Genomic DNA, 21,273 nt, shown 5'->3' with positions numbered 1-21,273 from the left:
AACAGCAGATGTCCTCATCCGTCCGCCTCACAACCCACACCGTCTCCTCACTCCAGGGGAGGGACGAAGCCCCTAGTGGGGACGGTGTGCGCACCAGAGATCCTGTGGGACATGTCACTGCTTTGTCCTCCTAGCCACACTCCCCATCCCACACCCCACATAAAGTAAAAATTAACCAGTTTAGAAATGCATGGGAATTGGAAGGGTGGGGCGCAGAGCTGACAGCTCCGAGCAGACTCAACTACATGGCAACCGGCCGGGGCCAGGGCCGGTGCTTCCTGCTGGGCATACCCGGGGAGCGGGGATGGACGAGGCAGGCAAGGCTTCTGTCCTCCTGGAGATGGGCAGCGAACACATAAACAAGTAAACACACTAATTACAGATAGTAATAAGTGCCATGGAAGGACTGCACAGGATAGGCGGGGGCAGAGCCCGACTTCAGGCAGGTGAAGTCGTTCCTCCGGTCCCGCGCACATGCACTCGCCCCTGCCTGCGATTCCCGCCCCTCCCTCCTCTTCCTTGGGCCCCCTTTTCTGGCCTGGCCAACTCCACTCATTGCCCAGGCATTAGCCTAGACGTCAGTCTCTCTGCAATGCCTTCCTTGAACCTCCAAGGCTGTTTTAGGTGTCCCTTTGGACTCACCCTCATTCTGGCATCCAGCTGTGCCACCTACTAGCTGTGACCCAAGGCCCCTGTCTGTGCTTTAGTTTCTGCGTCGTAAAATTGGCATAAAATAACACCTACCTCGTAAGGATGTGAGGTTGAAATCACATGAGTAATTTGTGTCAATACCCATGAAGCGCTCGGAATCGTGCCCGGCCCAGAGTAGGTCCTCTGCAGGAGTGGCCGTCGTTCTTGTGTTCTCAGTACCACGGTGGCAGCTTGTACCACACCGCAGGATAGCAAATCTGGACGGCGGATGACATCGTAGCTGCCACCTAACTCAGCGGTTCTCAGTCCTGGCTTCATATTAGAATGACCTGGGAGGCCTTTAAAAAGATGGCTGACGGGCAACCGCTCTCGGCGATTCTTATTCGGGGTGGGGGGATGGAACTTGAGCATGGCTGGGTTTATCAAGGTCACAGGTGTTTCTAATGTAGAGCCAGGGTTGAGGAACCCTGGTCTCAGCCAACCTCCTCTATCAGGTGGAGTAACGAGGGCCCAGAGAGGACTCGGTTTGCTCTCCTCATGAAGCCAACTAGGGGCCCTGCCCCTTGGGAACTTTTATTTCCTGATGTTGCCCCCCACCCCCTGCTTGTCTGATCGTCTTCACCCAGTGGAGGGGCTGTGTGTGCCCCTGGGGCTGGAGAAGTTTAGGGTATACGTCGCCTCTGCTCCATCCCTGGGCAGCCGCCAACCTGGCCGGAAAGAGAGGCACTTCTGGAAGCAGGGCTGTCTCCCCTGGAGACTGGGAGGGCTGGGTCACCTGTTCAGGCCAATCGCAGGAAGAAAAAAACACAAGAGCCCCGTAACTGGGAGCCAGAACATGGAGAGAAGGGCAAAGACCTCCTCCATGAGTCACTAGGAGGCGGCTGGCATCACAGGGACCACCTCCTGGCAGACACGTTTTCCAGAAAAAGTCATCAGAGGCCCTTAGGGAGGGCTAGCCCTGAGCAGATGGGGCTCGCACCTTCGGGAGTAGAGAGGTGCAGCAGAAATGGCCCTGCAGCCCACAGACCTCGGTTCAAATACCCACTAGCTACAGGGACTTCCCTGTCTGAGCCTCAATTTTCTGCTGTCCAATGGGGCTAAATGGGGTTTAGGAAAATGAAATAAGTTAATGTATGCAAAGGGCTTGGCACATAATTGACCCATGAAAGGTAATTATTATTATTATATTATTATTTATTGATGAAACCTCAAAAGAGGACACTGGTGGTTGCCTTAACCAAGCCAGTTTGGGAAGGAAGGAATCAGTGCACAAGGTGGGGCAGGGGGCACGGGGCAGGGAGGGAGTGGGGATAGGTAGCTTTGATCTACCCCAAGGAGGTGATCCCATCCACATGACTCCCAAGGAGGATTTCCAGAGGGATGGGGGTAACCTGTTTTGTTTGATCTTTCTCCCCTAGCTAATTAGTAACACACTCGCGTGTAAACAAGGGGCTGAAACAACCTCCCAGTAGCCCTGGGGGTATGGGTGAGCGTGGGGCTGAGGCACATCCTCCTGTCTGGCCCCTGGGATGAGATATATATATATATATATATATATATATATATATATATGGTGTGTATGTGTGTGTGTGCGTGCGCGCACGCAATTTTGTGGACCCACATTGCGTTTGAAAAAAGAATGAATTATGAACATTTTAAACATCAGGAAATTCTATCTAAAAATTCAGGTTCTCTTGAGAACTTGGGAGATGTGGCAACACCAGTTTGAGAACTCTCCCTGGCAGTGGTATATTGGGCTCCCCGGTTCCCCGGAGTCCCAACCCTGTACACTTCCTCACCTGGCTGTCCCCACGGGTGTTTCCAACCCCTGTTCTCCACGGAAAGAAACTTTCACACCCGACACTGAGAACATTTCCGGGGGCCTCCACGGGGTCTCGGGGGGCCGCCCACTGTTCCGAGCTGGCTATTTTAGGCTGTCTTTCCGAAAGCCCCTCCCATAGCTCGGTTTAGGAAACAGTCATATGCTCACTAACATCCACTGAGTGCGTTGCATGCACTCAATTTGGTTTTTTTCGAGCCACCAGTGGGGTGTGGTCCTTGCTCCGCGGCACAGCGCTAATAATGACGGCGTCCAGACTAGAATCCAGGTCTCTGGACTCCCAAATCTATGCCCTGCGCTGAACTTCCTCCCGACCGTGAAGGCCTCGGAGAAAAGCCATTGTACCAAAGGAAAGTGGTCACTTACTGCATAAGCAGATGTTGTAGGGCAGAGCAGTGAACAGCCTGGGGTCTGGAGTCAGCCCGCCGGGATCCTATCATCGATTCTGTGACCTTGGGCTGGTGACTTTGCTTTTCTGGGCCTCAGTCTCCTTCTTGGTAGAAAAGAGATCTTAATACCTATACCTAGTATAGGTTGTGCTGAAGACCAAGATAAAAAGGCTTAGGGAAAGGTGGCTGCTATGAATGTATATATGAACCCCAAATACTTACAGGCTTGTTGTGAGGAAAGGAGCAGGATGAACACTGTGATGATGTGTAGCACCAAAGCAGGTGCCACTTGGCTGTTCTCTGTCCCCGTCTCCCAGCCACCCTCCCTCTGCTTCTGGGCACCCGATGTAGACAGAGGACGCTGGGCCACGGATGAGAACACCATACCATGGAACCTTTTATTAGAACAGAGACACGTTTCGTACAGGCTGAAAAAAATCGGAAACCTAGGGTAGGTTATGCTTAGCTGTGGACACCAGATATCAAACAAGCCATGGCCACTGTATCACTGGGTAGAGCACAGGGTCCCAGGATGCTGGAGAACACAGGAGCTTCTCCCCCTCTGATGTGGGCATGTGGGCAGAGGCCGGCTGCTCAGGCTGAGCTGGGCTGGTGGCGGATCCCCCAGGTCGGGGTTTTCCAGGTGGGAGTTCCAGCCCCTGATGTGGATCAAGCCCCCAGGGCTGATGTGGTAGATTTTACTAGGTCCTTGGCCAATGACTGCTGGAGGAAACAGCTGGGTATTGGGAGAGAAAAGATACAGCACACAGAGAAGTCCTCACAGCCTAGGCCTGACAAGAGAGAGCTACCGAGAAGAGCGTGGGTGGGGCGTGCAGTCAGGCAGGCTGGAGCTCAAGGGAGCCTGGGCACGTTAGTTCCCCCTTCCCAGGCCTCAGTTTTCTCATCTGAAAAGTGGAAATATGACCTGTGTCACTGGCTTGTTTGAACAATTGTACAAAACATGGCCTGACACGATACACGGTGGTGAAATCCAGAGCACGGGCAAAGCCATCCTGGTCTCTCCTTTGAATACACTGGATGGCTGGGCTTGGAGAGAAGTTCAAGCTCATACAGAGGGCTTTAACCCAGGCCACAAGGGTTCCCAGGGGGCAGCACCTGGAGGTCTCCCGTGTCTGACTGCAGGACTCAGCTGCTCCCACCTCACCCTGCAGATGAAGTCCATGCCCTGCTTCTTTATTTTCTTCCGGCCCTTCAACCTACAGAAGACACGAGGGACCCTATATCTGACAGTTTGGAACTCACAGCATCAGAGTTGGAATTCCCTCCCCTCCAGCCTGCCAAGAACACTTAGGCCAAGCCCCATTTTACAGATGATAAGACTGAGGCCTGAGAACCACTCCATTTCACCCAGACAGACACATACAGGCAAGAGAACCACAAAAGAATGCTGTTCCCATCTTTTTGGCTCAGCTCGTTAGAAGATGAGGCATAGCTTTTCTTGGCCACAGAAAAGGAATTACAATTTTTTGTTCTCTCTCTCTTTTTCAAGGAGTTGTGACTTTTTAATAGAAGTTAAGTCTGTGCACAAGCGTTTCGTTCCTCAATTAATTTCCATCTAAATGAGGATTTCCTGGAGATAACCAGTGTTTTAGTTCCCTTTGAGCTTAATTTGTACGACTGAAGCCTCCATTTCCGCCAATTCCAATTTGCTGGGTGGTTCTAGCACTCATTACCTGGGCGATAACGTCCCCACTGCAGACAGCCGCACCCAGAGCTGAGAGACGGACGGATTCCCAATAGCAATTCGGGAGCAGAGGTGGTCCTTCACCTCTCCCAATACCACTCAATAAATAGGAAATAAATTATTAAATAAGCCACGTTCTGATAAGGAATCCCCATCATGGTATTTACAATGCAAAACAACTACCACCAACAAACAAAACAAACAAACCCTCAAAAATCCAAAAATAACCCAAAACAACAGCCACAGACAGAGGGGAGACAACAACTCCATCAGTATCACTGGCTCATGGGTGCGGAAGTGAGAAGGAAAAGGTCACAACAAAGCATCGCTTGATGACACTGCATCTACCCTAAGCTCCTCAGCTGGACACTGCTGGCCAGTGGAAGAGGAGGTGTGGTTTGAGGAGCCTTTTTTGGTTTTTTTGTTTTTCTTTCTTTTTAATCAGACAAAATTTTCTGTTCAGCTGGAGAAGAAACCAAAGCAAGACACGTGCACCTGAGACTCTTCTGAATATTCGTGGGAAGGGATGCAGCAGACGAGAAGACGGAGGTGGGGCTCGAGAAGAAATAAATGTGCTTTCAAACCTTTGGGAGCACCCCAAATGCTGGCCTCTTCAAGCAAAGCCTTTTGGAAAGGAAGATGGTCTAAGTAAATGAAGAGATGCGGGCTCTCTGAGACTGAGACCCTCGTGTCTTTCAAACATCATAATTTGTGTTTTATTTTTTATCTTTTGCTTCTGAAAGATTGACTTTCCATCAAAGAAGGGAAGACGTGGAGGTAGGAAAGCAGTCCAACCTGGATGAACTAGAACGTACCTGGGTGGGGGATGTGAAGTAGCTTTTCCGAATCAACTGAAGGGAGTTCGCATATTGCTTTTAGGTTTTATTCTCATGATTGAGAACCTCCTAAAAATGTCTGAGGATGTTTTCCTTTTTTCCTCTAAGTCTCAGTGAACTCACGCTGTCTTTGAAGAATTGCCCAGGCCTCAGGTCAACGTTTAGGGTTGTACCTCAAAAATTCCTCCACTACTCAAAGGTGGAAACTCTGGCCCAGAGAAAGGAAGCAATTTGCCTCGCTCCACTCATCTAGCGGCCATCCATAGCAGGAAGGGCGAAGGGCTGAATGTTGCTTGACCTCAAACCACATCTCCCTCTCTTTTTCCATACTGCTTTTAAAAATAAGTCCTCACCATGAGCAGGTTTCAGGCAATCTGCCTTATTCCCTGGAAGCAGAAGTGTAATGAAGGTGAATTCGGCAGAGGAACAGCAGTGCCAGGGATTGGGGGTTCTGGTAAAACAAGGTTTACCAGCACCCCCCAAACAGTTTTATTTTTGGATGGAAAACAAGGAAATGTAAAGGAAATTCGAGAAACACACCAAGTGACAGGGAGGGGACAGATTTTTCTCCCAGGAGGCATTTAAGCTCTTGCAAACTTTCCCAGGCTAGGGGTACTCCCTTGCTTGGGTTAGGGCAGAGTAAAGTCACATTGCCAGGGAAACAATCAGGGATGTTGCAAAAGTCTCACCAAACCCAAAGCTAGACCAGGCAAGCTGGCCACGTCAAGGCAGTGAAGAGCGACTTTGAAAAGGGCAGGAGCCCCTCCAGCCAGCAGCCAGAAGACACTGCTGGCTGCTCAGAGAGGCAGGGCTGGTCAAGACCTCTGGATCCTGGTTCCCAACACAGGTTCCAGAATGACCTTCTTGGTGGGAACCTCCGGCTGCTCCTTTCACCTTGTTTGTTTCTAAGTTCAGAAATAGTTGTGAGCTCTCTTCTGAGATCACAGAAAAAGGCTTTTGCTTTGGGTTTGTGTGTCTCTCCCAGGATGGCCGATAACCCCCTCACAAGGCAGGCTTGTCCACAAAGCAGCCTTGAGCTCTCAGGGGATGGGGAGAAATTAGCTAAGGGGGAGTCAGGAGCATGTGTTAACTTACATGAAACCAACTAGCTAGGCTCAGAAGAGCAAATGATCTCACCCACTAACTGTGCCCTGGAAGGAGGGTGAGACTAAGATGTGCACGTCTGTCTCACGTTGGGTGCCTCCCGAAAGGACGCTCCCAGGTGATTCAGGCTCTGCAGCTTCGGCCTTACCTGCTAACTTTAGACTCTGACCCCCATGTCAGCTGTGACTCTGCCATGTCAGGTCAGCACCTTAGCTCCTAAGCCTCTTGACTGTTTCATCTTTCTGGTACCTCAGTTAGGTAGCTGGGGGGCAGGGGGCTGGAGCGCAGGCCTGAACCTCACCGGACGTGGACTTAATCATGAACCTTTGGTCTGCAGTGCTTCCGGGCCACCTCCAGGGTGTTCCAAGCTCAGAGCTCTGTGAGTCTCCCCTTCAGGGAAAAGGCCAACATTCCCATCCACATCCAGCCTCTCAAATCCCATCCATGGAGACATGAGGGAAAAAAAAGAGAGATGCACAAAAATACTGTAGAAGTTCCCCCTCCTCCCCAGACACACAGACACACACACACACACCCCTCTCCATATAAATAAATACTTGAATACTGCTAACGGCAACTGAGAGAGCGAGAATCCCATAAATAAATAAATAAATAAATAACCATAAATAAATAAATAAGATAAATAAGAGGTTTGCTAGGAGCCCCCCGCAAAATGATCCCCTAGAGTTGCTTGAATGAAGGCAGTCTGGACCGGGGGGCCGGCTCTTGGGTCTCTCACTGCTGTCCTGCTAAGGAGGTTCTGTGGCTCCAGAAAGCCTTTGTCTCCATGGAGACTGGAGTCCAGTGTGGACTCCTGGACGGGGAAGAGGGTTATTTACAGTTGCTGTACATGCCCTCCCAGGGCACCTGCCCCTGGCCCAGGCACCTGCCATCAGGCCTTCTGCGGTGATAGCACTGGCATCCGTCAGTCTTGGCGGGCGGGGCCCAGGTCTGGGCCAGAGGGCATCGTGGAAAGGCCAGGTCCTCCACTGCCGTCCTGGCGCCTGGCCCCGCTCTCCCAGTGGAGGAAGGACTTTCCGGTTGGCTGCAGGGCAGTTTCTGGACCCAGGCTGATGTGATGGGAAAGACCGGGAGGGAGGATTTCACTGCTTCCAAGAAAAAGGATTTTTTTTCAAATGTTCCCCCCCCCCCCGCCCCTGCGCACCCCTCCTTGGGGTGTAAGGGATAAAGAATGTTTGGCTTCTGCTTCCCAAAGCCCCAGCATCCAAAGCTGGAGCTGTCCCTTTCACCCTCTCCCTCCACGCCCTGTCCTGCTGCTGTTGCCACCACAAACTGGAAACTCACCCGCAAGGCTCCGGAAAGCCAGTCAGCTGGTGAGGGGGATGCCCAAGAGTTTATTTTAAGGATCTTCTCCCTCACGCCCCTGTTCTCAGGGCCTTCCATGGGTGAAGCAGCTGGTGGTATTTGTGTGCTGGAGATCAACTTACCCTCGCTGCCCAGCCCTGGGTGGGGGAAAGTGGGGCGAGGGCAGAAATGAAGGTGGGGCTTTCCCGAGCTGATAAGAAACTCCGGAAACCAGTGCGAGCTGCGGAGCATCCAAGCCCCCTTCCCCCAGACTCGCTGCATTTGGATCTTTTCCCCCAAACCTGAGCTGCTGTGCCCCATCCTGGCAAGATTCCTGAAAGGCAAAGGAGGCGACTTAGGCTGAGGGTGGGTGGGTGCTGGGCTGCACTGGGGAGGATCCAGGGTGTGGCAGTCTGGGCAGTGGGGAGGGGGCAGGCAGGCGCCAACCGGAGGGTAAGGGCAGACTGGCTGGCGCTGGGGACTGGCAGCGGGCCACGGCACTGGTGAACGTTCAGCAGACGGTCCCGGGAATTAAGCTGCTGCCAGCTAACAGGACTGAGGCAAATTTGGGAAGCGGGGCCGCAGACCAGGCTGTCCTGCTGTCCACCGTGTCCGTTCTCAGAGGTCGCCGGGTCCGTGTGGGCCGCCAAGAGGCATTTTGTGTAAACGGTGCGGTGGCCTCTCCCTGGCTAGAAGCTACTGGGCCCGTCTTCCTGACCACGTGGAGGTACTGCGAGTGGCACACTGCCCCCCTCCTTTTTGCTTCTACACTCACGGCCCGAGAGTCCATCTCCTATCTCCTGACACCTACCCCCAGCTGAAATGTCCATGACCCCTACCCACGTGTCTCCCTTTCTAGGACCCAACAGCCTTCTAGCTTTTGCTCTGGCCTATGTGGGGAGCTGAAAGGCCTGACCCCTCTCCTGGGCCTGAACTGCCCTTGGTCTCTTCTAACATCCACCCCTCACTCCCATCAGGGTCCACACACATGCAGCCACGAGACTGAATGAGAGGAGAATGAGGGCAGGTGTGAGGAAGCACACTGGCCTTCGTGTGCCACCTGCCAGCAGTGGGTGAGCAGAGCTCTCTCTACATTTTCCTGGCCTGACCCAAACTTTTGAGTCACGGACCCATCGCTTCTTACAAACCTTTGAGATTTCTCTGTGCCAACAGAAGGTGGTTCACTCCACATGCTCAGGCCTGAGTTGAGCCCCAGGGTGGTGTGGTGGAGGCTCCTAGGAGCTCGACATAGAGGCTGAAGCCCCCATACCCTCTTTTCCTCCCGCCCCCAGGGGAGCAGGAAGGACAGGGCCCAGGAGCCCTCAATGTCTATACCAAGGAGAAGGCAGGGTGGGCAGGGAGTGGGGGAGGCTGGCAGAGTGAAGGGGGCACCACAGGCAGCTGGCTCAAGGGAGGGCCTTTGCTTAGCGCCTTGTGCTGGAGTAGCTGTCTGCTGAGCTGTAGCTCCGGCTCCGGCTCCGGCTCCGGCTCCGAGAGCCCAGGCTGGGGCTGCGGGAGCTGCAGCTGCTGCTAGTGCGGGTCCGGCTGCGGCTGCGGCTGTGGCTGCGGCTGTGGCTGCGGCTGTGGCTCGGACTCCGGGAAGAGCTTCGGCTGGCTGAGCGGCTGTACCAGGAGGAGGTGCTGCTGAGGCCACTGGATGAAGAGGGGCTGGGCCGGTAGTAGGGGATGGGGCGTTTCCGGGCACTGCAGGGACCAGAGGGAGACGGCATGAGGGCAAGACTCCTCCCAGCCTCAATCCAGGGAGCACAGGCACTATCCCAAGAGACATTTCCCAGCTCCTCAGGAAAAAAAAATTCCCATACTCTTCCCTTGCAGTCCTGAGAACATCAAGGAGATGCTTTCAGTCTACTGCTGATATGTTTTGAAAAGTCATAATCTCACTTTTTTTTTTTTTTAAACACAGCAAGGCTGGGCTCAGGGAGAACCTCCAGCTGGCAACAGTTTTGTTTTGCTATTTTTATTTTTACTAGAACCTTCTATTTATGGCAAAAAGAAGAGGCTGATTTTCCACTCACTGTAGTGCATCAAGTTTCCTTTTGAAATAAATGTATGGACCTTTTAAAAAAAAGCACATCTATTTACAGAAAATTAAGTAAAGGGTACACTTAATAATCAGACAAGGCAAAAGTGGGGGATGGAAGTTTGGGAAACACTGAATGGGTTCATCATGATGGACTATTTGGGGTTGAGTATGGAAACCAGAGCGTCTTTTGGAAATGCAACTCTCTTCCTCTCAGCCTTCCTCCAAGTCCATTCCAAGGATACCTTCGAAAGTCAAGGCAGTGGGTGTAGGACTCCCTTCCCGCGTGCCAGGCCAAGGCAGGGCGTTCTGTGAGACACTTGAGAAGGCAATGCCATTACCCTGCCTTACTATCTGGGGCACAAGCTCTTCTTCCTCCCTTCACGTCATCTCCAGGGAGGAGGCGTGGGAGGCCGGGATACTTGTGGGTCTCTGGACTGAGCAGCTGACCCTTGGAGGACCAGGAGGTAGGCCAACCGATTGTCAAGAGCCATTTTTAGGGCAACATTCAGCCATTCTCTCCATTTCAAGGTCCGAGAAATTTGTGTCCATTTAGACCTCAGGCTTCTCTTCTAGGGCCTTTCTCGTCCGAGACTTTATCTGTTACAGGAATCTTTATCCATCTAGTCTGGCCATTCAGTCCATCACCGTGGAACACAGTGGGTTCTAGTGTTCTGCATGTAAGTTTACAAACTGCATTCACATCTCTTCGCCCCTTTTCATTTCATCCTTATGATACTTCTGGGAGTTATTTCCTCCAATAGTTCATGGGTGAGAAAACTTAGATTCTGGGAGATGAAGAGACTTTCCCAGCTCACCTGGAAAGTGGCAGAGCCAACATTCCTCTCCAAAACAGTGCTCCTCCCCTTACCCACTAGGGCCCCCTCCCAGTCCTTTTGGCACCTAAACAATCCTGTTTGCCCTCCCTACACTTGGTTCAGGGTATAATTACCTATGGGTCTATTCAAGCCTTGCATTCGGGCTGTGGGTCTAAGGGCGGAGGTCTGTTGCCACCGCCTGGCTCCGCCCCCACGCAAAGTCCCGGTTCTGTTCCTTGCTTGGGTCCCCGTTCCATATGGCCCAGCCCCGCCTCCCTCGCCCCAGCTGCATGCGCATATTCCGGCCACACCCTATTCCTCCGGCTGGGCTCACCCCTTGGCCAGCCACTGCATCCTACCCCACCCCGCCGGCCTAGGCCCCGCCCCCTTCTTGCAAGCCCGCGTGGTGGGTGAGGGTGCTGACTCGCCCGAGGCTGTGAACAGAAACTTCATTTCGGTGGCTGATGGGGGGCAGGGTGTCCCTGAGCTCCCACAATCCTGCGATCCAGCCCCAAGGAGGCCTGGGGAGAGTCTGAGACCCCAGCGGGTGGGAAGGGAGTGGAAATGAGGCAGGAGGTGGGTGCCTCCTGGCTTCACCTCGTTATTCTCCGCGCCTCCAGGTGGCTCGGGGAGTCTCTCCGGCGCTTCCGCATGGGCGAGTAGGACCGACGTCTCCGCCGCGCTCGCTCGCGCTCCCGCTGCTGCGAATCCTTCTCGCTGTACTTGGGGTCCCGCTCCCTGAAGGGGTGCGGTGGGGATGTTACTGGGGAGCTGGGGCTGGCCTGGCTTTTCGGTGGGAGGGGGGCACTCACTTCCTCCTTACCTTTGCCCTCCCCCTCGCTGGGGCAGGGATGGGGTCTGCACGGGGCCCCTAGGGAGGTGGGAGGGAAAATGACACGGCTGTGGGGAGAGTCTGCATGGATGGGTGGGTACCCGGGGGCGGGGGAGGGCCTTGCAGCTCGACGTGTGTAGGGGTGTCAGCCTTTGAAGGTGGGCATTTCAGGGTGAGGATATGACTGTTAGGTGGGCCCAGGTGCCGAGTAAGAATCAGAACTGGGGGGTATGGACATAGGGATGAGGAGTAGTATTAGGTGTGCGAAGAGTCTGAGGGCTGGGGTGTGGCCGTTGGAGTGTTTGGGGTGAGTACATGAGAACGCTGGGATGTACTGGGGGCCTGACTGCCACTCCAGACACGGCAAAGGGAACCACTATGATGCTGAGTCATCTCCCATCCGTAGCCCGGCAGGGCTTGACCAGAGAGGAGCTCGCGGGGCTTGGGAGACGCCCCAGAGAAGCAAGTCGAGGAGGCGATGCCAGACAGGCGAATCCGAGCAAAGGAGTGGGGACTGCGGGGCGGTGTGGGGGTGGGGGGGCGGAACGGGGCCGGTACCTGCTGGGACTGTAGCGGGAGTAGCTGGGGCTTCGGCGGGACCTAGAGCTTCTGCTAGGCGGGCTCCTCTTGCCAGAATTGGAGGAATAGCTGCGAGAGCGGGAGGAGGACCTGGAAGAGAGGAGACAGCCTCTGAGGGGCCTGCTGAGCTCTGCCGGGCTTGCCCCGTCTGTCCAGCGTTTTATTCAGCTGGTCTCCAGGCCTTTTTATTTCTGGAGGCCAGGCAAAGGAACCAAGCCTTTACCTGAGGATGAAATCCCCTCCCTTTTGGATGGTTAATAATGATATCAACAACTTCCCCTTATTGAGTTCTTCCTCTCCTGGCCACGTGTTAGCTGTGTGACCTTTGGGCAGTTGATTTCACTTCTCTGGGCCACTACTTTCTGATCTGTAAAATGGGGGTAGTTGTACTTACCCCATAGAATTGTAAATTAAACGTGTAAATTAGGGTAAATTAGGGTAAATTACTTAGCATCTTGGCATATAGTCAGCACACAGGAAATGTTTATTATTATATATTATATATTCTACTATGTGCCAGATTTTGAACTAATTTTTTTTATATCTTTATTGGAGTATAATTGCTTTACAATGGTGTGTTAGTTTCTGCTTTACATATATCCCCATATCCCCTCCCTCTTGAGCCTCCCTCCCACCCTCCCTATCCCACCCCTCTAGGCGGTCACAAAGCACTGAGCTGACCTCCATGTGCTATGCAGCTGCTTCCCACTAGCCATCCACTTTACATTTGGCAGTGTATATATGTCAATGCTACTGTTTCACTTCGTGCCAGCTTCCCCTCCCCGCACTGTGTCCTCAAGTCCGTTCTCTACATCTGCGTCTTTATTCCAGCTCTACCACTAGGTTCATCAGTACCGGTTTTTTCGATTCCATATGTGTGCGTTAGCATGCGGTATTTGTTGTTCTCTTTCTGACTTGCTTCACTCTGTATGACAGACTCTAGGTCCACCCATTTCATTACAAATAATTTCGTTCCTTTTTATGGCTGAGTAATATTCCACTGTATATATGTGCCACATCTTTATCCATTCATCTGCCAGTGGACATTTAGGTTGCTTCCATGTCCTGGCTACTGTAAATGGTGCTGCAATGAACATTGTGGTACATGTATCTTTTTGAATTATGGTTTTCTCAGGGTATATGCCCAGTAGTGGGATTGCTGGGTCATATGGTAGTTCTGTTTTTTTTTTTTTTGCTGTACGCAGGCCTCTCACTGTTGTGGCCTCTCCCGTTGCAGAGCACAGGCTCCGGACGCGCAAGCTCAGTGGCCATGGCTCACGGGCCCAGCCGCTACGCGGCATGTGGGATCTTCCCGGACCGGGGAACAAGCCCGCGTCCCCTGCATCGGCAGGTGGACTCTCAACCACTGCGCCACCAGGGAAGCCTGGTAGTTCTATTTTTATTGAACTAATGTTTTGTGTATATTATCTTATTTAATCCTCAGCATTTCCTAGGGTTAGGTACTATTATCAATCCCATTCTATAGATGAGGACACAGAGGCAGAGAGAGATGATGTATTGGGTTGGCCAAAAAGTGCCTTTGCTTTTTAAGTAAAAATAAAAGACACACTTTTCATTTTCACCAGGAACTTTATTGAACAACATATTCACCCTTTTGTTCCACTACCTTCTGCCATTTTTCAGGCGACTTCATAATTCCATCTTCCCCAAACTTTTTATCTTTTTGAGCCAAGAACTGTTACAGATGCCTTTTACAGTCTTCCAGGGAATAGAAATTTTTTCCATTAAGAGAATTTTGTAAAGACTTAAATAAATGGAAACCTGAAGGTGCAATGTCTTGTTCAAAGGTGGCGGATGAATCAGAACTTCCCAGCCAAGCTGTAACAGTTTTTGCCTGGTCATCAAAGACACATGTGGTCTTGCCTTATCCTGACGGAAGATTATGCGTTTTCTGTTGACTAATTCTGGATGCTTTCCATTGAGTGCTGCTTTCAGTTGGTCTAATTGGAAGCAGTACTTGTTGGAATTAATTGTTTGGTTTTCCAGAAGGAGCTCATAATAGAGGAATCTCTTCCAATCCCACCACAGATACAACATCGCCTTCTTTGGATGAAGAACAGCCTTTGGTGTGGTTGTTCATTTCGCTCGCCCCGCGATCTCTTCCGCTCCAGACAACTGAACAGTAACCACTTTTCAGCGCCCATCACAATTTGTTTTAAAAACGGAACGTTTTCATTACGTTTAAGTAGAGAATCACATGCAGAAATATGGTCAAGGAGGTTTTTTTCGCTTAACTTATGTGGAACCCAAACATCAAAGCAATTAACGTAACCAAGCTGGTGCAAATGATTTTCAACGCTTGATTTGAATTTTTTGAGTATGTCGGCTGTCTCCTGCATGGCATAACGTTGATTGTTCTCAATGAATGTCTCGATTTGGTCGCTATCAACTTCACTGGTCTACCCGACCGTGGGGCATCGTCCAGTAAGAAATCTCCAGCACAAAACTTTGCAAACCACTTTTGACACGTTCGATCAGTCACAGCACCTTCTCCATACACTGCACAAATCTTTTTTTGCATCAGTTGCATTTTTACCTTTCTTGAAATAATAAAGAATAGTATGCCAAAAATGTTGTTTTTCTTCCATCTCCAATATTAAAATGGCTACACAAAAATTAACCGATTTTGATGTCTGTTTTTTGAAATTTTGAAACTTTATTTTTTAAAAGTTTTATATATTTAATATAATTATATGTAATACTTTTATTAATTTTAATATATTGTTTTCCTTTTAACATCTTTATTGGAGTATAATTGCTTTACAATGGTGTTAGTTCCTGCTTTATAACAAAGTGAGTCAGCTATACATATACATATATCCCCAAATATCCTCCCTCATGCACACTGATATGACAGCTGTCACCTACACTCTAACAAAATTGTTTTGAATCAAGTTAAAGACAACTAAGTGCTACTAGAGCCATCTTACAGAAAAAACCAAACAAACCTTTTGGCCAACCCAATAATTTGTTCAAGGTCACTCAGCTGGTAAGGGGTTTGAACCCAGGTCTGTTTGGCTACAAAGTGCTCCTGACTTCTGCTAGACTACACTGTTGTGCATCCGAATTACTAACCCCTATGCTATTTCCAGTCTTTTTCCCTCTTGCTAATGCCTCCCACGTTTAGAGAACGACTGCCTTAGTTTCTCCACCACTTTCCTAGGAACATCTACCCTTCTTTCTCAGTCTTTCAAATAATTTTCATCTCACAGTTGCTGATTTGATCTGCTAGTAGTTCCTGCCAGGGTTCAGAGGGATTATGTGGCCATGTCTGTGTTCAGTGGGAAAGAGGGCTGGGATGGATTAGCAATGTCTGCTACAGGCACAGGAATGAGTAGGGGGGACACTCTCTCATGCTCTGTTTTTGCCAGCTTTCCCTCACAGGAATGCTAGCAAAGTTTTCCTATCCTTTTCAGTTTGAAAAGAAGTCTTGCTCTGACTTGCCCTCACCCAGGTGTTCCTTAGCCCCTTCCTACTTTCTTAGGTGATCATAATAACCATCGCCTTGGGACTCTATTCTTACATGTTGCCCAGCATGATGGAAGGAGTGTGGACAAGGAATAGCTCCTCCAGTCTTAGTGCCCTGGGACAGTGTCCAGCTATGGCCCCTGAAAAATTTGCTTTGCCAACTTGCTCTTTGGCTATATATTGAGAGACATTATAAAAAAGAGTTACGATGAAATAATGCTTTTGGACACTTTGAAAGGATGTCAGGCATTTCTATCCACTGTACCACATAGTGTCCCTTTTCTGTGGAGCCATGTGAATCATTTTTCATACTTAAAAATCAGAAATAACTGCTCTTCCAAGCAACTGGTTCAATTTTTATCTTTTTTTTAATAATGTAAAGGGACAATTTCCCTTTTTGCTTTGTCTGCCAGGGAGCTCAGAGTCACATTTGCAGCACACCTCCATAGCAACAACCGTCATCCGTTGGTATCTGCGGGGGATTGATTCCAGGAGTCCCTGCAGATACCAGAACCTGCAGATGCTCAAGTCCCTTATATAAAATGGCATAGTATATTGAATACACTGGCCTTTCATAACTAGGGATGTGAAACCCACAGATACAGATGGCCAACCGTACAGAATGGTAGGACATGCCTTTGGGACTTAACCTTCCTCCTGATTTAATTTTATTTCTCTCAATTTTCCTTTTAGCCTGACTTGCTCTTCTACTTATGTTACTCTATCATGTTGAATATTTCTGTTAGCTTCCTTGCCTCCTTATTTTGAATGAACTGGTCTTGAGGTAACCACCTACGTAAGCAACTGTTTTTTGACATGGTTGCAGAAGAGGAATAGTTGGGTTGCTGTTGGAAGTTCTTGTTTGTAGAGGGAAGCTGGACTCCATGAAGCTGTGGGTTGGTTAGATTGGATGGAATCTTCCAATTCCTGAGATCGCATGTCTCTGCATTCTGCCATATCGTTATTCCACATGAGAAAATCAAACAATAACCAGGGGTTATTAGAATTGAGTGGTAAAGTGAAAAAAATGGGCACAATTCTTCTCCCTGTATCCATGCCCCTTGCAGTGTGATTTTGCAGTTCCTCCCACTAAGAGGAGCATCCCTTGCATCTATCTGGATTGGTCCTCTGACTTGCAATGGCTAAGAAAACAGCTGAAGAGCTCATGCCTGTTCCAAGCCGAGGCCTTGCACACTACTGCTATCTCCTGGAACCCTGCCATCACCATGTGAACAAGCCCAGACAAGCCTGCTGGAAGATGTGGGGCCACATGGAGCAGAGATGAATCAGCTGGGGTCATTCAAACCAGCCAGCCCCCAGACAACCCACCAGCTGATGGAAGACACATGCATGAACCCAAGAGAGAACAGAAGAAGAACCACTCAGCTGAGCCCAGCCCAAACTGCTGATCCACTGAATCAAGAACCAAGGAAAAACTTATTGATAAGGATGCTACACTGGGGGGATAATTTTTATGCAGCAGAAGATAACTGATACACATGAATGCATCCTCATGCCAATAACAACAATCAAAACTGATATTATATTCCAAGTACTGATCTAAGTGTCTTATAGTCCTCAGAGCAATCCTTCAGGGTAAGTATTGTTACGGTTTTCATTTTGCAGGGGAGGAAACTAAGGCTCAGACAGGTTAACTGACAACCAAGGCCACCAGTGAGTAATAGATAGAATGGGCATTCAAACTCAAATCTGTTCCACTTCTGTCGCTTGGTGGTCAAACGACATCTCCAGTTACCTTAACTAGCTGCAGAGCCAAGGTCAAAATTGCACTCACCTTTTCCCAGAAGAGGTGGATCGGCTCCTGGTGTACCTGGGGGAGGCCCTGGGGTTTGGAGATCTGGAGGAGTGGGCGCTGGCACAGGACGAGCTGCGGGAGCGCCCTCTCATGGGGGAGCTCCGGGCTGTGGGTGGGACCAAACTGGACTTCTTCACCTCGGTGCACTCCAGACATGGCGACTGGAATCCTCTGCAGAGGGGAGAATGGCTGTTAGCACTGGCCCCGCCCGCTGGTCCAGGGCATCTTCAGCTGATACTCACCTCCGTACTTTGCCTCGGCTGTGGTGCTCTCAGAACCCCCCATCCACCTTTCCCCATCTTACTACCTCTGGAAAGACTTCCCAGACCACGGATGTTAGTGGAGCAGAGATAGAGTAGGACACACACCACAGGGTGCATGATGGGTATGATCAAATTACATGGTGGAAGATTTCGTCCCTTTCCAGTCCCTCTGATCATATGAATGAGAAAGCCCAGGTTGGGTACTAGGGGGTTTTTACTGTCTCTTTAATGCTTGCAATCTCCCAAAGAGAGAGAGAGCAGGCCTGAGACTCAGAACCTTGGGCAGGCAACTGTAACTAACCAGAATTAAATACAGTGATTGAATCATATGTATTTTCACAGGTGCGTTCTATTGAGGACAGGTGATACAAATTTTCTATTTAAGCTAGTACTACAAGTTTCCTTATATTAAAAAGTGAGTTTATTAAAGTAAATGAGAGTAACAGTAGTATCTGGATACAGAATGATTCAAGAAAGTGACATGTAGTTGGTTTAAGTTGGGAAACTGGCATAGCCCATTTTGCAGATGGGGGACTGGAGACCCAAAGAAGGGTGGAGGCTTGTTCAAATTCACCCAAAGCACAGGGTCCTGTCATATCCTCACCTTGCCTAGAACCATGCTGGGTTCCTGTTGGTTCTCAGTAAGGACATGCTCATTGGGATTGGGCCAAGGGTCAAGTTCAAATAACATTCATATAGTTTCATCGTGACCCAGCCCCTGCCCATACGCCAGTCTCAGCTCGGGCACTTCCCTCTCTTGACTCCAGCCATAGTGCACTACTTGTCCCCCTGGAATATTCCTATTCCCTTCCTTGCCTGCAGGCTTTAGAACATTCCCACTGCCTGGAACCCTCTTCACCTGACAACTCTTACTCATGGTTCAGGCTTTCGATCCCCTTAAGACTGGTTGTGTGACCTCCATTGTGTTATCAGAGCCCCCAGCCTCCAATGCCTTCCCCCACCCCTAGATGGCTCGCTTGGTCTTATAATTGTCTCCCTCCCCCAGACATGGAGCTCCCTGGGGACAGGACTCATGTCTCTCTGGACACTGTATCCCAGCACCAGGACAGAGCCTGAGACAAATGTCCTAGGTCATTGATAAATAGCTGTGGAATAAACAGGCTGAGCCCCTGCACATCCTGGGAGCTTCACAGCATCATCTCATTTAGCCCCCAACAACCCTAGGAAGTTGGCACTATTATTATCCCTTATTTACAGAAAAGACCCAGAAGGGTGAGTTGCTTGCTCACGGCCACCCAGAGTCTCAAACTCTGATCTGTCCAGCCCTGAAGCCCATGTCCCTGCTACCTTGCCAGCCCCTGCCTTTACTGTCTGTGGTTCCCCTGATTTAGAGCTGATGTCTCTTCCATTCTGCCCTCTGCTCATAGCTGACATGACATAAATAGCCACGGATTTAAAGATCATTTATACTTCACAGTGAAAGGCTGGGTCTAAGTTACTTAATTTGGCTGTCCACATAGATCAGATTAAGCAGGTAACTGCTAAATGCCGTTCAGGCTTAACTCCAGTTCTGGAGACAGATCTGTGTTTCAATCCCGGTGCCGGCCCTTATTAAGTGAGGTTCTTAACTGCTCTGAGCTTGTTTCCCCATCAGCTAAAAAAGAATTATAACAGAACCTATCCCATAAAGGTTTTAGAAGGAGTTTAGGAAGATTATCTATGGAAAGCACCTGGCATAGTACCTCAGGGCTCCATAAATAATAGCTGCTGTTATTATTATTGTTGTTGTTGTTGTTATTGCTATTCTCAGTATTTCCTGCATAACAGCCCTGAAGTATATGAGTAGATATCTGGGAACATCACTGCCTGTTCTTGGAGACATGGACGTTTGCTCTGACCCAGCCCTGGCTCCCAGCCGAGCTTGGGTGTGAACTGAGGCCAGGGATGCCCTGAGGCAGGCAGATCCACCCCTCTCCACCCTCTCACCACTGGCAACCGCTCATCTTTTCACCGTCTCCATAGCTTTGCCTTTTCCACAATGTCATATAGTTGGAATCGTAGAATATGCAGCCTTTTCAGATTGGCTTCTTTCTATTAGTAACATGGATTTAAGTTTCCTCCCTGTCTTTTCATTGCTTAGTAACTTGTTTCTTTTTAGTGCTGAATAGTATTCCATTGTGTGTATGGACCACAGTTTACTTATCTACTCACCTATTGAAGGATATCTTGGTTGCTTCCAAATTTGGGCATGAATAAAGCTGCTATAAAAACATCCATGTGTAGGTTTTTGTATGGACATAAATTTTCAATGCGTTTGGGTAAATACTGTGGCATATTTTAAAATGACAGTGACTTTAAATGTTAGACTTTCTCCTCTGATTATTGGTAAACTGACATCTGTTTTTTCCTGCCCAGCCTCCATCCCTCCTCCTGATAACAGTACCTTGCTTCTCCTTCAGAGAACCAGACATTCCCCAGTTTTAGTGTACATGGGAAGACTCATTAGCCCTGATGGTGGCATACGACAAGTTCTAGCCAAGAATACTGCATCCCCTGGGCAGTGTGATTGGTCTAGTGTGGGCAGATGACCCAAGCTGGGCCAAGCAGAGTCAATGAGCACTTGCCCTGATATTCTGCTGAAATTCTCGGGAAAGAGGCATTTTCCTTCCATTGGCTGGCTAGACCGATAGAATGTTAACTGGATGGCATCTTTGCCAATGCTTTGGGAGGATCTGCTTGAAAATAAAGCCAAGAGAGGGGGAAGCAGAACTGAGAGATGTAATAGGAAAGACAGATTCCTGATGACGTATTTTTTGAGACCCTGGATCCAGCTATACCTGAAGCTGATCTCCTTGGATAGTTTTTTCAAAAATGATGCCAATCTCTCTCTCTTTCTCTCAAATAAAAGAGCTGGAGTCTGTGTGTGTGGTGTAGGGCTAGGGTGAGAGACTGAGATTGTGGAGCTCAGGCAGGACCCCCTCCTGCCGCCCAGGTGCACTGACCTTGACTCTCTGCCCCTGCTGGTGGGGGAGAGATTCTCCAAAGCGGCCCCCTCGTTCTGGGGAGAGGAGGTGGTGAAGGAGTTCCCTGAATCAGAGGTGTTGCCGCTGTTGGGGCCCCGGCTCTTGCTCAGGCCCCCAGTGGGGCTCTCCTTCTCCTGACCCCGAGACCTGGCTGAGCTGATCTGCATGGAGGGTGGCGAGGAGGTGTCATTGCCCGAGTCATACTCCTGGGAGCGTCCTCGGGACGTGGCGAGCAGCCTGGCAGTTCTGGTAAAGAGGGTAGCAGCCCCCGGCCCAGTGATCTGAAAGCAAAAACACCCGTCGGACACTGCTGCGCGCTGGGTCTGCGGGCTGTGTCTAAGTAACCAAGAAATGTTTACCATCATGATGCACTGTAACGAGAGGAGAGAGAGAGGAGAGGAGAGACGCCAAAAACAAAAGCACAAACTCCTGAGAGAATACCACAGAAAGGAGATCTTTGTTTTACCCCCTGCTAGGATAACTGGAAGATTTAAGTATCATGCAGAGAAAAAAGCATGCGATCCAGATTAAACAAAAGGAAAAGGAAATTATACAAAATTTAATTTCTAAGGAATTAAACGAAAGCAACAACTTAAGAGAAGGGGGGGGTGTAAACACCCT

The 21,273-nt window shown here is 49.9% G+C and overlaps 1 protein-coding gene across 1 annotated transcript in view; it reads right to left on the bottom strand.

Moving 5' to 3' along the window:
* Positions 1–7,705: 7,705 nt before the first annotated feature.
* Positions 7,706–21,273, bottom strand: part of SRRM4 (serine/arginine repetitive matrix 4) — a 169,762-nt gene continuing 156,194 nt past the window's right edge. Inside the window, exons 11-15 of the mRNA XM_027125289.1 lie at positions 20,632–20,933; positions 17,385–17,576; positions 12,080–12,190; positions 11,287–11,427; positions 7,706–9,534 (exon numbers count right to left, since the gene is read on the bottom strand). Coding sequence (XP_026981090.1) covers positions 9,255–9,534; positions 11,287–11,427; positions 12,080–12,190; positions 17,385–17,576; positions 20,632–20,933 — 1,026 coding nt within the window. The 3' untranslated portion in view covers positions 7,706–9,254. The remainder of the gene's footprint in view (positions 9,535–11,286; positions 11,428–12,079; positions 12,191–17,384; positions 17,577–20,631; positions 20,934–21,273) is intronic.

This window comes from Aethalodelphis obliquidens, unplaced genomic scaffold (assembly GCF_003676395.1).
Source record: "Aethalodelphis obliquidens isolate GAN/ISIS:26980383/991018 unplaced genomic scaffold, ASM367639v1 scaffold28, whole genome shotgun sequence".
NCBI classification, from domain to species: domain Eukaryota; kingdom Metazoa; phylum Chordata; class Mammalia; order Artiodactyla; family Delphinidae; genus Aethalodelphis; species Aethalodelphis obliquidens.
Note: the sequence above shows the minus strand (reverse complement) of the source record. Positions and strands in the feature narration are given on the sequence as shown.